Source organism: Mustela nigripes, chromosome 5, assembly GCF_022355385.1.
Source record: "Mustela nigripes isolate SB6536 chromosome 5, MUSNIG.SB6536, whole genome shotgun sequence".
Classification (NCBI taxonomy): Eukaryota; Metazoa; Chordata; class Mammalia; order Carnivora; family Mustelidae; genus Mustela; species Mustela nigripes.
In genome coordinates, this window is record NC_081561.1 from 124,775,084 (window position 1) to 124,796,173 (window position 21,090).

Sequence of the window (21,090 nt, forward strand, 5' to 3'; positions counted from 1 at the left end):
TCAACTCAAATCACTCTTACCAATAATTAAAAAAGAAAGAAAGAAAGAAATCTTTGCATTTGAGTTAGATCAGCACTTTCCATTTACAATGTAATTTTTAAAACTTAAGGAAACAAAGCACTATAGGGGATAAAGTGGTAATCAAATAAAGCCCCCTCAGATTCTCTACAAATCAACAATATACTAAGTACTCATTATGTGTTTGCCACCATTCTTAAATTTTCTATTCTAATATGGATAAATAATGTAAGCAATTTAGAGAGACCATACAGAACCAAAGAAAACGACAACTAACAAATAGAGTATCAGCAAGTATGGTGGGAAGACTAAACTGAGACTTTCAAAATCTGGTCCTACTCATTCATTTGAACAAGTTATTTTGTTTATTTCTGCCTCATTTTCATTCACCCACTGAACAAACATTTACTTAGCACCTCTTATGTAGTACTGCTTAAGGTACAAAAGTCCATGCCCAAGTATCTCATGCAGAAATTTAAACAATTGTAATAATAAATAACAAATAGCAGGAGTTAAAGAGTAAGAAGTAATTACCAGTTTATGCTCTTTCTACTTTCTTTTATGAATTATCTAAACTGGTGTTTGATTTCCTTTCTCACTGGAATGTATTTAAAACTCCAAAGAATCATGTATAAGAAAGATGTTATTACCCTACTCAAATAAATGCTCCTCTACTCTTAAGACACTTGCATGGTCTCAAAAGTCTCAAGCCCTATAAAACTTCAGTGGTAGCTGCTTCTCTATAATGATTATCCTATCATCTGAAGCCCACTGCTTAAATGCCAGGTAGATATTGACAGCCTATGACTTCTTGAACACAGGAAGATGACTCCTTTAACTAGGAGGAAACTACTCTAGTTGGGAGCAAAAGGAGGAAAGATGAAGACTTAGCCCAGAGGTCCTGGATTATATTCATACCTCTAGAAGCTATTCCTTCCTCAAATACAAGGAGTAGCTAACAATATGGTCGTTAGTTGCCCCTTATGCAAGCGGAATATGTTCCAAGACCACCCCAAGGATACCTGAAACCACAGACAGTACCCAACTCTACATATGCTACGTTTTCTCCTATACATACAGACTCATGATAAAGTTTCATTTATAAATTAGGCACAGTAAGAGATTAACGACAATAACTTCGAATAGAACAATTATAACAAAAAGTTATAATAACAGTTATGAGTGTGGATGCTCTCTCTCAGAATATCTTACTGTACTGTACTCACCCTTCTTGTGATAATGTGAGATGGTAAAATGCCTACGTGATGAGATGAAGTGAGGTGAATAACATAAGCACGATGACCCAGTGTCAGGCTACTACTGCCAACCTTCTGACAATATGTCAGAGAAGGATCATCTGCTTCCAGACCGTGGCTACTGAGGGTAAATGAAACTACAAAAAGCAAAACCAAAGATAAAGAGGGACTACGGTACTAAAGGAAAGTTTTATCAAAAGCCATGAAATACAATGAGCTTACAGCAAGACATAACCACGAAAGTGACATTATGCATAAAAACTTAACACCCCAAAACCTACAGCAAAGATATGTGAATACAATTACTTTCACATAAACTCTCTAAAAGGAAAAATAATTTTAATTTTTTTACTCCTTAATAAAAGATTCTCAGAAGACATAAATACTAACAAAGAACATGACATATTTAAGCCTGCGGTAACAGAAATGGGTCCAAACATTATTTCTGAAATAGAATACAAACTTACAGAATACAAATCTTATCAAATACAAAAAAAAAAACCCACCATACAGGATGGATTAAAACAGCAGCTGAAGGATGGCGACCAAGCAATTATTTACTGAAGAGAGTCTGAGGTTTCCCATCTTTTCCAGAGTTTCTCAACTGGGGGTGGTTTTGTACCCCGTCATCTCAGGACACCTGGCAGCACTTTTTATAACCATGACTAGAGGGAATGCTACTAACTCTAGTAGGCAGAGACCAAGGCTGCTACTAAAAGTCCTACAATGTACAGGGTAGCCTTCCCACAGCAAAGAATTACCTAGGTCAAAATGTCAATAGAGCCCTTGTTAAGAGCCCTACTTTACACTAATAAAACTGAAAAGCCTACTGTCAGTCACATGAATTCTTAACAATAAAGTGTATATAACTGATACACATAGAGCAATACAATTTCAATATTCAACTATATAATAACAGATCGAACTGTCGAGAATAGACAGATCCTACTGCTACTCACCCACAATCTTTCCCCCTCCTTCCTTTCCCTCTACTCTCCTGATCCTCGCTCCTCTTATACTTCTTTTAAGCCACCTTCCCATTCCAAAACCTCCAATTCTTCTGAGAAATAAAAAGAAACAGAAAACATTGACTTATCTATGCTGCCTGAGGTCTAAAACTATTCAAGCGTCATAATGAATCTGATAAATGATCATGAAACTTGTCAACAGTGGTTATTTAAAAAATGAATACTATAAAGAACTTTGCCATCCTTTCCCAGAAATGCCTCAAAAGGTTAGATATGTGACCTATAACTCAATACAAAATCTCCTTGCTTCCAAAATCAATAAAAAATATCACTTTGTATGTTTCTAAACCATTATGAAAAATCTACTCACTTGTGGGAATGCCACATGAGGTGAGTTCCAAGAGTTCACCCCTCACTTCTAAGTAATGCTTATATTCAAGTCAGCTGCACTTGTTAAACATCTCCCAGCTTCCTTTTCTGTGAGTCTCTTTTAAAACTCTTCATATTAATACTCCAGATTTAGAATGCAAGCCCACTTTAAACCTACTTATAGTGTTCATATTTAAGTTCTTGACTTTTTCATTCAACTACATTCATATAGCAGCATTTCAATACCTACATCCCAGCATACCGTGAACCATTTTTTATATTCTTCTCTGTAATTTCTCCAGTTTCATTAAATATTTTTGGAAGCGCAATTTATAAAACTCCCAGTAACAGAGGAAGTACAAAAATACATCATCCATACATGGATAAACCCAGATTTAGGATTTACTTTCAATATGTTTCTTACGAATGATAGAATATCAAAATTATTTTTCACATAAAGAAGAAATCAATGTATTTTAAATACTAAGCCAAGGCTAGATAAAATGTGCATATGGCACTGAATGTGGCAATCAGTTTGAAAGATGCCACTTTAGGTAATCATGGGTATACAAAGATCTGTCATAAAAATTCTGGAGATAGAAGCAAAACTGCATAGTGTCACAGACTGACTTATTCATTAGGGAGTCTTAAATATGTCTGGGGAAAAAAACCATAATCAAATACACTATTATTATGTCACTGAAAAATCTGTTGTTGAAAATATATACAAATCTGTCCGGTCTCCCATGCATCCAAAAGAAGGAAGAAATATTTTCAATAAAATATTTGAACAATAGTTTAAAATTCAGTGTATTATATGAGCTAGACTACTGATTTATTTCTTTATATAACTTTTTAAAAATTGCTTCAGGGCACTATACCTTCATAAAGCTAGCATATACTCAATGCTTAATAATGCAGAAAAATTCACTCACCATTTCAGTGGTGTGCCTTCATATTCAAACCATATCTCACTAATGTCTTCTTGTCTCATAACCTTCTGAAAGTGCTTTTTCACTTTGTCAGTTACCAACGTCAAATAACTTACTCTTGGCAAAAGCAACTGAAATGAAAATTTGTAAAACCGTATTTATTTACTATTTTTCAAAAAAATATATACTAAATAGGTCTTTGAATTTTAAGGAAAAACAGCCATGTTCTTTGCATTATTTTGAATATTCCACACAAAGTCAACTGCTTTTTAAAGCAAATCAAAGGCTAAAGGTTAAGATGTTTTAAATTTCTTTTGAGGTCATTACTTTAAGTAGAGCTTATAGCATAAGTACCCAGAATAAACAACACAAATCTACGTACAATCTTTCTATAATACTTTTCTCCACATAAAAATACAAATGTAATCAGATGTCATGCTCTTTAGGATACCTATTATGTCTATCAAATTTAACTTAAAAATTGATATGATTCACCTGAATTAATTAAACTATTATGAGAAAATAATCAACTCAGTCCTAAGGTACTTCCTCACTTATCAATCGGGACTTCTCAATCGGTCCATCCTATTTTGATAATATACCATGTATTAGCTTAATTGCGATGAAGAACACCTCTTCTATATGAGGCTAAAATAAAGGTAAAAACAAATTCATAAAAAGTACTTACAAAAATACTTCAATGCAGCAACAGAAAAGACTTTAAAGTTTAAAGATCAAACAGAAATTTCCATTTGATGAATAGGGGCCCACTACGATACAATGAATAAAAGAATGGCACAGTGAGAAACAGTATTTGAGGAATATTCTAGCCATGGTAGATATAAAGAAGATAAGATTATAAACTGGAAATCTGTTAAGGAAATATTACATGAAGGGATGGGCATGAAGGAATGGAAAAATGAGAAAGGTATGGAATCAGTCAGAACAGATTTTGGTTATTACTAACCAAGAAACTGAAGGAAAGAAGTAAGTTTAAGATGACTGACTGTTGAGGGTGCCTGGGTGGCTCAGTGAGTTAAGCCGCTGCCTTTGGCTCAGGTCATGATCTCAGGGTCCTGGGATCGAGTCCCGCATCGGGCTCTCTGCTCAGCAGGGAGCCTGCTTCCTCCTCTCTCTCTCTGCCTGCCTCTCTGCCTACTTGTAATCTCTCTCTGTCAAATAAATAAATAAAATCTTTAAAAAAAAAAAAAAGATGACTGACTGTTGAGCCACACATTTAAAGGGCAATAAGGCACAAGTTTAAGGTATAATGCTGGTAGACTGGTCATCTGCCACTGTCCAGCTCCTCCCTTAATCCTGTCTTTATGGAGCCTGGGTCTACTTGGACTTTGGAGAGAAAAGTCTGAGAAGGAATGTTGGACTAGCCTCAACTGGCATAGTTATGAAGGCCACCATTATTTTTCCCCCACCAAAGATATACAGAAAGAAAACATAAGAGAACATTTAAGAAAACTGGTTAGAATTTTATAAAGAACACATGAGTGGACAAAAGGAGGAAAGTGGCAAAAATTTATGTTTTCCCAGGAGATACCCTAGTCATTTCTTGCTTTGCTAAGCTTCTGTCTTTCGCTGGTAAAACTGTTTTATTACTTTCTTCCAGCTGCATTTGAGAGACTAATTCTGCATCATTTTTCATGCTGTTTATTCAGCTATTATGTCTTTTGGTCAGTAAATCAAGTAGAATTATGGGGCTGCGGAATACATACAAAGAGAAATATTCTGGGTAAAGGAACTAATATTTAAACACTGAAGATCAAGATTAACAGGCTCCAACTAGGCAAGAGAACATGACAGTGGTCCTGGGGACAACAGGGTACAGGGGGTAGGAGGTAGCTGGCATGCTCCAGTATGGAAGAGAAGGAACTTACTAATACTAGAAACAAGCTTTTGGATAGCAAAGATGATTCAACAAAACGTAAGTTCCTCCTTTATGAAGAAACAACTAGAATGTGGATTAGGAAAGAAGAGAGAAAGGAAACTAATATAGTGTACAAGAAAAAGCACTAGTTGTTTCACAGACAATGGTATCACCTCTAGTTTACATGGCAGTTTAAAAAACTTGTCAAAATCATATTCTATTAAATAAATGGCAAAGAAACGATTCATTAAAATTGGAAATGACAAAATCAAATATAGATGTAACATGGATGTTTCCTAAGAAAGTAAAACAGCATAATCAATCAGCCATTTTTTTTTAAATAAATAAGTACACAGCTGACCCCTGAACAATGTGGTAATTAGGGGCACCAAACCACCACACAGTTCAAAATCTTTATGTGTAACTGCTGACTCTCCAAAAACCTAACTACTAATGGTCTACTGTTGACTAGAAGCCTTACCAATAACAAAGTCAATTAACAGGTATTTTGTATGTATTTTATACTGTAGTCTTATAATAAAAGTAAGAAAATGTTAAGAAATTGTAAGGAAAAGAAAATACATTTAAAGTACTGAACTGTAAAAAAAATCAGCATATAAGTGGACCCACAGAGTTCAAGCCTATGTTAAGAATCAACTGTAATCTGTCAACTGTAAGTTCTATACTAGTAAGTCCAGAACTTTTAACCTCAAATGTCTCTTGGGCATTAAATAGTAATATATCCTATAGAGAATATTAACCTACAAAAATTACAAAAAAAGAGGAAAGACACATCAGAACTGATGAGCATAGATAGCAGCTCCTGATTCTTGGGTGCTGTACTACATGCGTAGGGTTTAAAGTTGCTATAAAGTCCACAAATGATCTTCATGAAATGAAAACTTCTTCACAATAAGGAATGAGGAACCCTAAAATGTAAGCTCCATTAAGACAGGGATTTTTGTTGGTTTCGTTCACTGCTACATTCCAAATGTTCAAGAGTGTCTGCTTTATAGTAGGCACACAATAAATATTTGCTGAATGAATCACAGATCCCAAAGATTAAGTGACATAAAGCCAAAAGTGATAACTAATAAAGAATTTTCATTCTTAAGACAATCTATACTGAAATGTACTTGGAATCTTCTATTCTAAATTAGCCTGTTGGAGTAAATTGTAACTAACATAAATACCTGTAGTAGCATTCAGAAATAACACTAAGATTTAAGAATGACTGTATTAGATATAACTTATCTACTTAATAAGTAAAAATGAAAAAAAAAAAAGTAAAATGACATCATCCTACTGTCTATATTCAGATAGTACCACTCACTGATTTTCTTATGTGTATCTCACTGGTTTACTTTCTTTTAATTATGATAAAATTAATTATGGTAAAATATATCTAGCATAAAATCTGCCATTTTTAAGGGTACAGTCATTGACATTAAATACATTCACAGTGTTGTACAACCATCATCACTATCCATCTTCAGAATTTTTCATCAACCCAAACTCAAATTCTGTATCAATTAATCTAGTAAAACTCCCTCAACTCTTCTCCCCAGGACCTTTGGACTATTCTAGATACCTCATATAAGTGGAATAATGAATTATCTGTCTTTTTGTGTCTGGCCTATTTCACTTCCATTAATGTCTCTGAGGTTAAGTTCTCTCAATATGAAAAGGATTATCCCCCTTTGGGGCAACTGCCAGCTACTTGCAATCTATTGTTCTCTCATTCTTGATTTAGCAATATCAAGAAATCAGTGAGTACTAACACACAAGATCTTTTTTTCCCCTATACAGCTTGTAAGGAATATATGTTTCATATAGCTGTATACATCACTTTGGTTCTGAAACAGGTAGCTGTAATATTACTTTTTATACCAAATCCTAATTTTTCCAGTAATTTTAAATTCTAAAATTAGGGACTTCTAAACCTAGAATGAATATAGAATTAAAATATATTAGAACTCTGTTCCATGTGTGAGGCATCACACCAGGCAATGAAGACAGAGCACTGAATGAGACAAGAGTTCTTGCTCTCACAGAGCTAACAGGCTAGAGAGGTAGTCAGTAAAAACAAAATTACAAATGTGGTGAGTGAAAGGAGAAATAAAGAATGTTATAAGAGCAAGTAGCAATGGAATTTAACTTCATGTAGGGGCTTAGGAAAAACCTGGACAGGATGTCTACGTTAAGGCAACAGCCAGGAGGTAAAGAGGACTCAAACATGGGTGTTGTGGATGTCTGGTTCTGCTGCAGATTATAGAGGAAGCAGCTATATGTGGGAGATCCTGCTGCTCATTATAGAGGAAACTGCAAGAAGGCATGGAATGAGTCTAGAAAGACAAAGACTGGCACAATGAGGAACCATAAGTTGAAAATGACAGTAGTATAGAGGGTTGAGGTAGAACAGTACTAAAGAAGCAAGTCATGGAGAAAGTTGTTAACTACACGAAGGATCCTAAAGATGACGAAAGGCTACTAAAGGTTTTAAGCAGGCAGATGACAGGACCAGATACGTGTTTTGAAAAGATGACTCTAACTGCAAACTGAAAATGGAAAGAGGGCAAGAATGAAACTAGGGAGATTACTTAATACTATGAAATTCCATCGGTTTTTACATGGTGGTCTAAACTAGGCTGTAGCAATGGGTATGGAAGAAACCGGGTAAGTTTCAAAGATATTTTGACACGTGAAATCAGATGGACTAAGTTATTAACTGAATGCCTGGGATACAGGAGAAGTAAGCAACAAGGATGAGTCCTTTCTTAATTACTATTAAGAGTTATTAATTAACTAGGTCTACTTGCAAAAAGAGGAAGGAATTATAGCAGATGACCAGTCTGTGTGGAGGTAATGATGATGTGTCCAGTTTCAAAACACTCAGTTTGATATCCAGCAGACATACACATAGGTCTGGAGTTCAGGAGAAAAATCTTGGGTGTTGTCAAAATAAATACAAGGAGTTTTAGCTCAAGAAAGAGATAAAAATGGATGATAACTCCAGAGGGGATAAAGTGAAGGGGGGTGAAAAAAGGCAAGGCCCCAAGGAATGTCAACATTGAGAAACAAGCAGAAAGAAAGAGATCTGGCAAAGGAGTCCAAAAAGCCCTCAGAAATATAGAAGCAAAACCAGAATTAAGAAACATTGCAGAGCAAGAGAGAACAGTGCCACAAAATGGAGAAAACAGACAACAACATTAAAACACCACTGAGAGATCAAGCAAATGAAAAGTCAAAAACAGACTCAAAGTTTGGCAAAAAAGATGTCATTAGTGACTTCAGCAAAGAATGTTCTGTTGGAGTAGAATGAAACTGTGATTCCAGTAAAGTAAGTGGGAGGTGGGAAGGAGACCACCTTTTTAATAAGTCTGGCCAGGAATGGAAAGCAAGAGACTGAAAGAGAGATGGGGTCAACAGAGGATTGTTTTAGGGTACGAAGGATGTAAGATTATATAAATGTTGCAAAAAAGGAGCTGGTAGGTAGAAGATGAAAGGAAAAGAAAGAAGGCAGGGGTGGAGGTAGGAGAATATGAGAAACCACCATCTTCCTGAGGATGGTGGGAAGATGGGATCCAGAGCAGAGAGAGAAGGCGAGGGCTTGCCTTGGAGGAAGGACACCTCTTCCACTATGAGAGCAGTCGTTAATATGTGTGAGTTCAGATGTGTTTAGAAGACTTGGTGCCAGAAGGTTAAGGAAGCAGGAAGTGAGGTTACCTGTTAAGGGTGAAAAATAAGGCCAGGGCTCAGAGAAATAGTTTTGGAGAAGAACAGAGAGAGCTGACTAAGGAAACATAAAAGGACCACTGTGTAATGTTTAGGGTCCACTCAGATTTATGAGTGATTTTCTCTTGTAACAAGTCAAAAATATGAATGCATATTGGTATGTATGCTTTTACATTAGATAATCTAAATGAAAGTCAACAGTTTAAATAAATGTAAGAAAAACAACAGAAACCGAAAGACTGCCTAGTTTCTAACACTTTTTCTTCCTAATATTCCCCGCAAAATAAGACACAATGCTCTGACATAGATATGGGATATAGGCTGAAAGGAGATTATGTAGAGGCAACAAATCAAAATGCAGAAATAGGAATGTATTTAAATTAATATTCTTTTCCATAGGAAAACAGACTCTTTGAATAATAATTTAATTTATAAATTTGGTATGAGTAAATATGTTTAAACCTCGTTTCTAAGAAACAAGGAATAAGCGCTATAAAAAATAAACTACAGGGGCGCCTGGGTGGCTCAGTGGGTTGAGGCCTCTGCCTTCGGCTCGGGTCATGATCCCAGGGTCCTGGGATCGAGCCCCGCATTGGGGTCTCTGCTCAGCGGGGAGCCTGCTTCCTCCTCTCTCTCTGCCTGTCTCTCTGCCTCCTTGTGATCTCTGTCTGTCAAATAAATAAATAAAATCTTTAAAAAAATAAAATAAAATAAAATAAATAAACTACAGAAGCACCTGGCTGGCTCAATCAGAGCCAGGGTCTTGATCTCAACATCATGAGGTCAAGCTCCACACTGGATTTGAGATTGTTTAAAAATAAAATCTTTTAGAAAAAGAAAAAAAAAAACAACTACATTTCATTCACCTATCCTTTCTACACAACCACCTGAACATGAGTGGACTTTTCAGGCCACAGTGATAATCCTATTAATCACCTCACCTAAGTTTTGAGAATGTCCGGGAAAGAGGTTTACTGCCTCCTAGGTTATGATATTTTTACCTCATTTCATCTGGAATCTTTACAATACTATCATCATTATAAAGTAACACAATTAAAAATACATTTAAGCGTAATTTACAACTAAGACACATGTAAACCAAAACCAGACTGTCACTATCATCCTCATTTATAATTCTAAGACTAACCACTGCTGAGGTTTTCCTGTATTTTCTTCCTGCAAGTAGTAATTTATATTAATTATGTATGTATGTATATAAAGAGCAAAATACAGGTGATGCCACATGGTTTTAAACTGTAGCTTTTTATTTAGTATTTTTTATATGCCTGTCACTTGATATTTTTCAAAAACATAGTCATAATTACTATATGAAGTTCCTTTGGGTGAAAAATTAGGGGAAACTGTATTTCAAAAAAATTATCAGTTAAACAAAAGAGCTTTCTTCCTCCTATAGATATCCCCAATACTTATTGCCATTTTCAATTCAATTAGAGACAGCTAGAAAACAACTTAACCCTCCACTCTCACAACAAACTTTTTATATTTTACAGATTTCATACATAAAGAAGAAAAAATATATTCTTTACTTGGATTCTTTTTAAACTACAAGAAGCTGTCAAACATTGTATTTTGACTTAAAAGTAAACAGACTTAAATTACATATTTCTCATATTTGCCACTTTGACCAACTAGACACATATATTCTTTTGTTTAGTTATAATTAGAAAGGCACCAGAGGCTAAAGTTTTAATTAAACTAACAGAAACTAGTTTGGAAACAAAACATAAGTGATATCCTAACACATATTATAGAAAGAGAAGGAAAAAAAATATACCTAGCAAGTGAAATTCTTCTAAAAATAAACTGTGACATTTGGTTTTTAACTACGGAAATTTTTCTAAAAGCAGAAAACTGTCGAGATTTCCAAAGTTAAAATGACTCAAAAGTATATATTCAGTTATGATAACCTTAATACTAGTAACAAAAGACTGCCCAATTTCTCTGAAATTATTTTCTGTAAGAAAACCCAAAGAGACAATTTAAAACAAAATCCCAACGTGAATATATGAGACTCTCATGCACTGAGTGCCTACAACTTGCATGACCTATGCCAGATGCTGAGGATACACAGAGAAAAGCGAAAGCGCTCCTATACCCAAAAAGTAAGTGTATGGGGCTCCTTAAGTAGCTTCCTCCATCAGTCTGACTTCCCATGGCTGGAGCAGGCTGAGGAGCAGTGTTACTCCTCAAACAGATAAGGGAGAAAGCAAAGGGCAAGCTTTATTAAAGCAAAACAAGAAAGTCCAACACCACAAATAAATCTTCACTTTTCCAGATATTCCTAGGTAAATAATACTATGTGTACCTGAGACAAAACTAAAATAATGACAACTGAGAATGCCTTTGTCTATTAGGGCCTATTCAGTAAAAAAAGCAAAATACTATCATTTCTGATTGACAGATGCTCAAGTTTGGATTATATGTGCACTTAGAAAAGGAAAATAAGCAGGTTATAATCACAAGATATTTGATATTGTTTTCTAGAACAGATGACACTAGTTCAAACCTACAAGTCTACATACAGTAATTTGTTATTATGTATTTTATATAACACACTTTAGCTTATCAACATATGAAAACACACACATTCACATGTTCATTGAGCTATAAAAAGGAATTTAGTAAATAGTTGCTTGGAACCACTTAAATACAGAAGAACCAAATCTGAGCCTATTACTTTCAAAATTGTTCCTATAACAATATAACTTATAATTGTATATATTCATGAAAAAAGAACGTCAAGGAGGTCCCATAATCAACACATCAACAGCAGTTTTTCCCCTCTGGGTGGTAGGATTAGAGGTAATTTTTATTTCCCTCCTTTTCCTGATACGTGTTCTCTAATTTTTTTCCATAATCAGCAAGTATTAATTGTATATAAAATGTTGGGTTACAGCCTCCAGGTTCTTAGAGCTTCATTTACAAAAACGGACAAAGGCAGATATCCCATTTTCCATCATCAACATACTTACATAATACGGTTCTGCCTCCCGTTCAGTTATCTCATCCTGATACAGGGTGAAGCAAGTTGGAATTCGTCCAAACCAGACATCTCGAAGCACATCTTTGTCATCTGTCATTCTTCCAGTGGTTAAAGCAGTGCATATAGGCTATATTCTTTTTTCACACAAAGCCAAACTGAAAATAAAACAAAGAGCATTAGTTAGATCCTTGCAAGGATAAATGAACATGTTCTAGAACAAAGAAAGATTATAGGAAAAAATGGATGCCATTAACAATCATTCATTTCAAAAAACTGTGTGATCAACATTCTTTAGAATGAACGCAAAATCAGCACAAATAAATTATAAATGCAGAGCTATTATTTATTTAAAAGGATCATAGAAGTAATTCAAAATAACGTGTGCTAACTTATGCACCTAATGAACTACAGCCAAAGTGAAACTATACTTGTAACGTTCTCTCAAGCCCCAGGAGAGTCTATTGCTCATCTAAAGTGAAGTTTACCTATATCCTTATGGTCCCTTATAGCCCAATTCCAAACTATTATCCCCACAATTATCCCTGCCCCACCTAATATATTCAACCTCTCCTTCTCCATCTAGATAGTTTGCTTTTGCTGGGGAAAAAAAAATATGCACGTGTGCGCACACACATATATCCTGGAAAAAAACTTTGTATAGACCTATTTTCTTTCTAATTTCATCCTGTCCACGGTTTGGTTCCACCAATATTTCCAATCTTATTTACTATACTTCTTTTTGTAAACTTTCTAGCAGAACTATCCATTTAAATACCTTGCTCTCTGTCTTACCATTCTCCCTAATACGCTCATTTCCCACCTTCAAATCCTGCCCACTCTGCAAACCCAGCTCCAATCCTCTACCACCAGGAGTAGTAGTAAATGTTTCTACACTAACTAAAGTATTCTCTATCCCACATATATAGCACTAAATCTGCAAACTGAAATATTTTGGCTATGATGGAAAAATATGGCTTTTGACCTCTGTAATATCCAAGTGTCTTCCAGTACTAATACTTCACAACTAGGTAACAGTGTAATATACAGTATGAGTAAATGCAGAAATAAACACTGTCAGGACCTGGACACTGAGATTCCATATCCTTCTACATATATATGTACAAAGATATAGATACACAGATATATGATATATATCTTACATAAAATATATATAGATATTTAAGATATAGATACACACACACACACATCTCCCATCTTTCATTGACTAGCATATCCTATGGCAATATTTTAAATAACCATATCAGTTTAGCCAAATACCAATTACTAACACTGAATTATTCAAGGAGCTTTTCTCTCTTTTCTCATCCACTGACCAATGCCAAGCACATCAAGATTGCCATTCAAAAAAAAAAGATTGTCATTCGTTAATTAGTCAAAGATACAAAAACTCAAGAGTTCTGAATTTTGTATCACTATAATTAAGTACACCTTGGAAGTCAACTGGATGCAACATTATCTACAGGTAAATAAACTGAAAGAGGTGAAAAAAATCTGTCCAACATCACAGGAGCACTTAGTTAACAGTTAAACCAGGATAAACATTACAAGACCACTAAAGTAACAGTGAAACCAGGATAACAAATCTGGTCACTGAGTTACTGAACCGAGTCTAGTGCTCTTTCTGGCATAATGCAGTTTTAATTTTTGTTAAAGTACATCCATAAAAGTCACCATTTTAAGCAAGTGATACAAGCGTTCACACTTCATATAACTCCACCCTGATACACTTCAAATTCAAACAACATACTGAGTTTCTCTGCGGAGAATTTCCAAGTTTACATATAACACAAAATATAATACTGAAAGAAAAGACCTCGCTATTTCTAGATTACGTTAATATCTTGTTCTTTATGAATAAATCTACTGATGACAAGGAATAATGAAATCTAAGTTATGGCAAATAAGTAAATCTAATCTAATACAACCGGTGGTAAGCAATGGTTTCTTTAACTATAATACACCCAATTAACCATTAGCTAGAACTAAGATTCCTCTCTAGCTCACAAAGAACAAGAACTTGAGACAAAGAGTTCCTTTCCTAAGAGATTTTAAGAACATTTAAATACAATTTTAAAGCCAAAAGTCTCTAATCAATATTGTCACACTGGATAATTTTTCTGCCTCAGAAAAAAATAGGTAGACAATATAATTCAAAGGAAAATTAAAAATTAAAGTGGGTATGGCCACTTAAAGTTCTTTCCTTCTCCAACCACTATCCTCTCAAGAAGGATTTCAAGACACCATTTGAATCTTGTTTATCAAGATTTGTCAGATTCCAAGACACCATTTGAATCTTGTTTATCAACAGGGAGGGGTTATCATAAATAAAAATATTATAGATTTGGGTATGGCTCCCTCTCTCCCCTCTACTCTGCCCAATGACAACACTTGACCACCCTGCTTTTTCTTTCCATGGCACTGTCTTCTGCTTCTTCCTTTCATGTGTCAGAAACAATAAAAAGAAGTGACCAACGTCTCCCTTTTCTCTTTGTTTCTGGGAGTCTCTCCCCAACAATGATGGAAGTATGTACTTACCTTTTACTGGTTTTATACCTAAAATCCCACTGCAAAACTCTGGTAAACATAAGACTTTACCAAAGTTCTAAGGTAGGATTTTAGGTACAGAACTCAGTACCTTATTTCCCATATAGCACTGTTTCTTATGTATATATACCTTACAGGACCTCAAGGGAAGATCTGACTGAGCCAAGGCAGCTGAAGGTGCTATGTGATAGTCAATACAAATTTTACAAAGCAACAGAAATCTCTAAACAGATTTATGAAAACTTCAAACAATGTCACTGTGTCAAACTACACAGATCCAAATTTATAGCATCATAAAATGTTAGTCTTTCTATATTAATAAGTATTCATGTATAATGAATTATGTAAAAAAGCATGCAAATACACTTAACTAAACAACATCCCAAAAAACCAGCTGATACACTGATACAACTAAAGGATATATTAAATCGTATTTTTTAAATCAGAAGCAGAAAAACAGAATTTAACTCTTAAGAGGCACTACAATATGGGGGTTCAAAATATAGAATATGGAGCCAGACTGCCTGGATTCAAAACCTAGCTTTATCACCAACTCTGTGACCTCAAGTAAGTCAATTAACTTCTCTGTGCCTCAGCTTTCTCATCTGTAAAATGTGAATAACAGCACTTACCCCATAAAATACGTAACAAAAATCAAATCAATACATGTAAAGCACTTAGGACAATGCCCATAATACGTACTATGAAGTATCTATCATAATTTACAGAACCAACAAGAGCATGTCTCAAAATTAAACATGGTGGGACATCTGGGTGGCGCAGTCAGTTGGGCATCCAACTCTTGGTCTGGCTCAGGACCTGATCCTAAGATTGAGTCCCATGTCCAGCTCCATGTTCAGGGCAGAGCCTGCTTCATATTCTCTCTCCCTCTATGACCCTCCCACTCATACTTGCATGGGCTTGCTCTTTCTAATAAATAAATCTTTTTTTTTTAAAAAATTGAACACTTCTATTAACACTCAATATAGAGTCAATCAATATTTGGTCATTTCCTATGCCCAACTGTGTGGCAGATGCTGAGGACATCCAAGATGATGATGGTAGTGACAATAACAACTTTTTAAAAAAACCTCAGGCATTGTCCAGAAGATATTATCTCCTAACCTAGTAAACATACCATAAACTTTCATATCTTTTCTATGGCTTTGTTCATGCTGGTGGCTCCTTACCCTAAAGCAGCCTTCCCTACCCTGTCTTCTGACTTAAACATTCTCTAGGACCCAGCTCAAAGTAGCCTTTTTTTTTTTTTGAAGATTTTATTTATTTGACAGAGAGAGAGAGAGAGAGAGAGGGAGGGAACACAAGCAGGGAGAGTGGGAGAAGGAGAAGCAGGCTTCCAGCCAAGCAGGGAGCCCGATGCAGGGCTTGAGCCCAACACCTGGGCCAAAGGCAGCCGCTTAACAACTGAGCCACCCAGGCACCCCGACAGCCTTTCTTTTATGCATAACTCAAGTGAAACATTTCTTTTCTTTTCTCACTGCACTTTCACTTTTACAACACTTATAAAGTTACAGCAAAGGTTTTTAATCTCTGATTTCCAATCTCATATTCTTTCATTTATGTCATACAAGTTGCCAACAACCTTCCAACTCCAAAATGTCCATGGTTATAATTAAATGCTATTTTATGAAAGCTTTCATAGGGGAATAGGGTGGAAAGGAAGAAGAAAAATATTAATATCCCCTATAGTGTTCAGGGAAGAATTTAAAAGATACGGAACTTAAAGAATGTGTAGAATATTAAAAAAAAGAATGAGCATACGCAGAATGGGTATAATATTCAATAGGTAAAATATGGAATAAAGATACTCCAAGCAGGGCAAAATAGCATCAACAAAGGAAGAAAGCGTGCAGGAGCAATGTACATGACAATTTTTTAGGAAACTGTGTTGGGACGGGTAGTAGATAATGAAAGAGCTGACACAGTGACATGTTATCACCTGGGATCCCAGGCAAGTCACTTTCCTACAAGGGTTTCCTCACTTTTGAAATTCACCAGTTTGTTCTGGGGGGAAAAAAAATCTAGAGACTCTCTGACATGGTACTGACACATACTAAGAGCTGAGAAATAATAGCAATTATTATTTCTCTACTGTCAAATCCATAAATGTAAAGTGAAACTAGATCATGAAGCATACCAAGTAGAAGACTGTGGGTTCTCAATTACATCGAACAAGCCTACAAAGCCTGTAAGGTTTTATAACAGTGAGATTAAAACAACTACCTAGTAACAGTGCACAAAAGGAGATCTCAAGTCAGAGAAAGGGTAGCCAGGAAGCAATTTCAACACTAAGGCATAAAATAATGAGTGCTTGACCTATACTGGTAGCAGTGGATAGATGAAAGACAGATATGAGGTCTTTCCAAGGAAGAATGAATAGAAGTTAATGAAAAACTGGCTGAAGGATAACGAACAAGGACAGGGAAGATTTAAATGCCAACAGCAGGCAATTCAGATAGATAGTTAAGGGGTTTTTAAAATCAGACTGACATGGGTTTAAACCCAGACTTCTACCTGTAAGCTGTGTGTCCTAGTATCCCGACACCTTTGAACCTTATATTTGTAGAAGATAATTCTCATTTCACAGGGCTGTTAGGTGGTTAGCACTAGTGACCACTCAATAAATGACATATGTACTTAATACATGATTTCCTCACGCCTCCATGACCTGTCTCCTTAAACACCCTTGGTCCTCTTCTTTTTGGCCAATTCTTACTCTTCTTTTAAGAGTCAGCGTAACATCAGCTCCTTGGGAAGCTTTCCACTAAGCAATCTCCAATCTAATTACTTCTATAATAGCATGTTATAACCATGCACTGTAGTTATGTTTATCTTATCTCTCTCTTGCCTGTCCTCACATTGAACTGTGAGTTCACTGACAGCAGAAGCAGAGTCATATTTATTTTATATCCTCAATATTAGCATAATTAGCACATAGCAGGCTCTGGAATTTTTGTGAAACAGTTAAAAAATGTATAAAATATATAAATTTTAAAGTTACACTAGCTACTTAAGAAAATTTTCCACCTAAACTCTTCTCCAAATCAGTATAATCATTCTTTAAAATCAGTAAATTTCATTATTTTGCAAGATTATTTCCCCCTCTCATACGTACACTACAATTTCATGACCATGCATCCAATTAGAAGGCAATATTTTGGAAGCATAGAAATCACAACCCATGATGCAGTCTACTCGAAGTAAGCTTGTGGAGGACAGGGCCATTTCCTGACTGCAGCATTCTCTGCAACTAACTCAAGGCCTGGAACAAAGCAGGTTGCCAGCCAACAATATTTAGCAAACAGCACAAGAAGTATAATAAAAATATAATGCACAATTACTAGACTCTTTCACACTACAAATCAAGAAAGGCTAACCTATTACTTGAAGCTATTCTGCTGACACAATCTCCAACTACCTAGAAACTACTTAAAATATCAAATAACTACTGGTAGTAAATTTGAAAACATCTAAAAATAATCTATGCTGGCAGGTCTCCTTTTAAATTCATGAACACTAACCTCAAAAGTAGGCCCTGAGTACTGACCAGCATGCCTACATTTTCAGAGTCCATTTATTCTCCTAGATCACTATTTCATTATCATCACATGATCTGTCCTAGATCACCATTTCATTATCTCCTCTAATTTTCGCATCTCCTCTCTCACTTTCTCACAGCTAATGAGCTAGCTTTCTATTTCCTTCTATGCTGTTACTAAGGACGAGTGGTTATCAACAGGGGTTTTAATGAATGGCCCAACCACCATCCTGGGAGAATAGCTCCTAAATCTCTTCCACCTCCTGCCACTGCTGAAGTGCACAAGGACTCAGTCCTTGAGCCACACTTTGGAGATCTCTCATGACTTTTTAAATATCATTTATACATTAACAATTCCCACATTTATCTCTTCATCCCAGACTTCTCTTATAAACTCCAGTTTTATAGATACTATGCAATATGGACATTTCATTTAAAAATTCAACATGTACAAACAAAAAATGATTTCAGACTTTCCTCCCTCACCTCCCTGTTATTCTGTGGTCTTCCCCAAACCACAAAGTGATAACTATTGCTAAGGCCACCTATCTTGGAGTCATCCTTGACCCTTCTTTATACCTCTTGCTTTAGCTTAGACACAAGTCCAGAACCTGGCCATTTCTCACCATCATCACTATTATCACACTGATCCATGTCACCTTTACCTTAAAGCTGGATAAATAGGCTACGAAGGGGTCTCACTATTTCTGCCCTTCCTAAAAGACAGACAACATAGCAATCAGAAAAATCCTTCTAAATCTAAGGCAGATGAGTTTACTCCTTTACTCAAATCCTATCATCCCATTCGACGCAAAAACTAAAGTTCTAACAAAGTCCTACAAGGCTGTATATGACCTGGCCCCATTCTAACCTGATTAGCTACTTCTCCCCTTTTTTGCTCACTCAGTTCCAGCCAAACTAGCTGGTATATTCCTGCCTTAGGGACTTTGTGGTCGGTCTAATGGTTCATTCAACTACATCCACATGAAATCCTTCTTTATCACTTTTAGGTCTCCAAATATCTTTTCTAAAGCCACCGCAGCAATTTCCTATGCAGGCCACCAACATTCCTTGTTACCCTTCACAAATTTATTATTTCTAGCACTTTCACCACCTGATATTTTAAAATTAATTTTTACATTAATATCTTTCCCTCTCACCCTCCAAGTGAACTTCATGATGGTAAGCATTTTTATTGTTTTGTCCACTGCTTACTATTATATTTACTTTTTTTCAGTGTGAGGTACATAACAGGCACTCAGTATTTATTAAATTAATAAAGCAAACCTACACTTGAGAATGTACATTATTCTAAAAACAGTCGTAGTCATATAGTACCATTCCATTCACTTCCCCCAGTTTTAACCAGTATACCTTTGAAGATCAGAACACATACTCAAAATCCAGCATAAAGCTCTAAAATTCACCTCAACTGCTACCCTCAGCCCAACATCTTTACTTTCAAATTCAAAATTCAACCAACAAATCCATCTATGGAAATCACAAACAATTCAGTTCAAATCCAAGTACCCAGCTCAAAAGACTGAAATTTATCACGTGGATTCTGGAAGGCCTTGGAAGTTCAGCGATGTTTGTTGACAGTCCCTTGAGTTCTGGTTGCTGCTGAAGACATGCTGTGCCTCACCACCCTTGAGAAAAATCTAGAACCAATCCAGTTTCTCTACGTTCCTCCAGTTTCAGGTATGATTTGAAAATAATCCAAAGTATAAAGGATGTGAAAGTTCTTTGCCAACAGAAAACGACTTCGTCAGCACTAAATATTATTAGAAAAATGAGAATGAATGCCGTTGAGAAAATAAACTGGAGGAATCACCCACTAAATTTGGATAGAATCGAACTGCCTGTGAAATAATTACAATTTAAATAACTGCTCCACGAAAAATGCACACGTCTTTGAACTAAACTCCAGAGCCTGCGATAAGACGCCACGCTTCCTACTTTCATCAGGAACTGAGATATTCCCAGAAAGATCACACAGGCTACACCCTCCGGCCTGCCCAAGGTCCTCGGGGGCGGCGTCTGGCCAACCCCACCTCCCCCGGAGGAACCACCTTCACCCGCCACCGCCGCCCGGGGGAGCGCTCCTCTAGCCCGCCACTCGCCCCTCCCTCTTACCACACCTACCTGGCACCTCCCCAGCCCTTCTCCTCCGGGCATTTCCCCACACTAGGAAGACGAGGAGACGCACACACACACACACACACACACATACACACACAATCACACACACCCTACCAGAAACGCCAGCTCCTTCTCCGGCTTCCCGCACCGGTGAGGACGCTCGGATCCCGGGCTCTGTAGGGCGCCGGCGCAGGGGGCTTGACACACTGTCCCGCAGAGGCGCGCGAGCCTGGAGTCCCGAGAGCCCGCGCAGCCGCAGAAGGCAGCGCCGCGGAGGTCGGAGCAGAGCCCTACTGCACTTCCGCCCTCCGGTATCCAGCCAATACAACCCGCAGCGCCCCGGGGCCTTGGAAGCCCACAGCAAGTCCAGTCACTCTCGGCGCCCGGAGATGACGTCACTGGATCCCACGTGGCCCGCACTCCACCCTCCGCTTTCCGCCCAACCCCGGGAGGAGGCCCGAGCCGCTCCTGAGCATGCGCAAACGGAGCGGAGCGCTCGAATAGGGGGCATCAAACCACTGGCAAGTTTTCAGCTTAATACCCTTTTAGGGAGTCTCGTGCTTTGGGCATAGTCATTGGTCTTGGAGGCTAATGTAAGTTCTGCAAGAGTAGAGACTTTCAGAACAGCTGAGATGGTGCCTCGCAGAACTTGACTACAGCCTC

At 36.8% G+C, this 21,090-nt stretch overlaps 1 protein-coding gene across 3 annotated transcripts in view; it reads right to left on the reverse strand.

Moving 5' to 3' along the window:
• ATG5 (autophagy related 5) overlaps window positions 1-20,832 on the reverse strand; it is a 124,283-nt gene extending 103,451 nt beyond the window's left edge. Inside the window, exons 1-3 of one of the 3 annotated variants that reach the window (XM_059401128.1) lie at window positions 20,542-20,832; window positions 12,151-12,316; window positions 3,547-3,674 (exon numbers count right to left, since the gene is read on the reverse strand). In XM_059401128.1, the coding sequence (XP_059257111.1) occupies window positions 3,547-3,674; window positions 12,151-12,258 (236 nt within the window). In that variant the 5' untranslated portion in view covers window positions 12,259-12,316; window positions 20,542-20,832. Of the gene's footprint in view, window positions 1-3,546; window positions 3,675-12,150; window positions 12,317-20,162; window positions 20,253-20,541 lie in introns of those variants that run through there. The other 2 variants (XM_059401130.1, XM_059401131.1) reach the window with 2 other exon arrangements.
• Window positions 20,833-21,090: the final 258 nt, after the last annotated feature.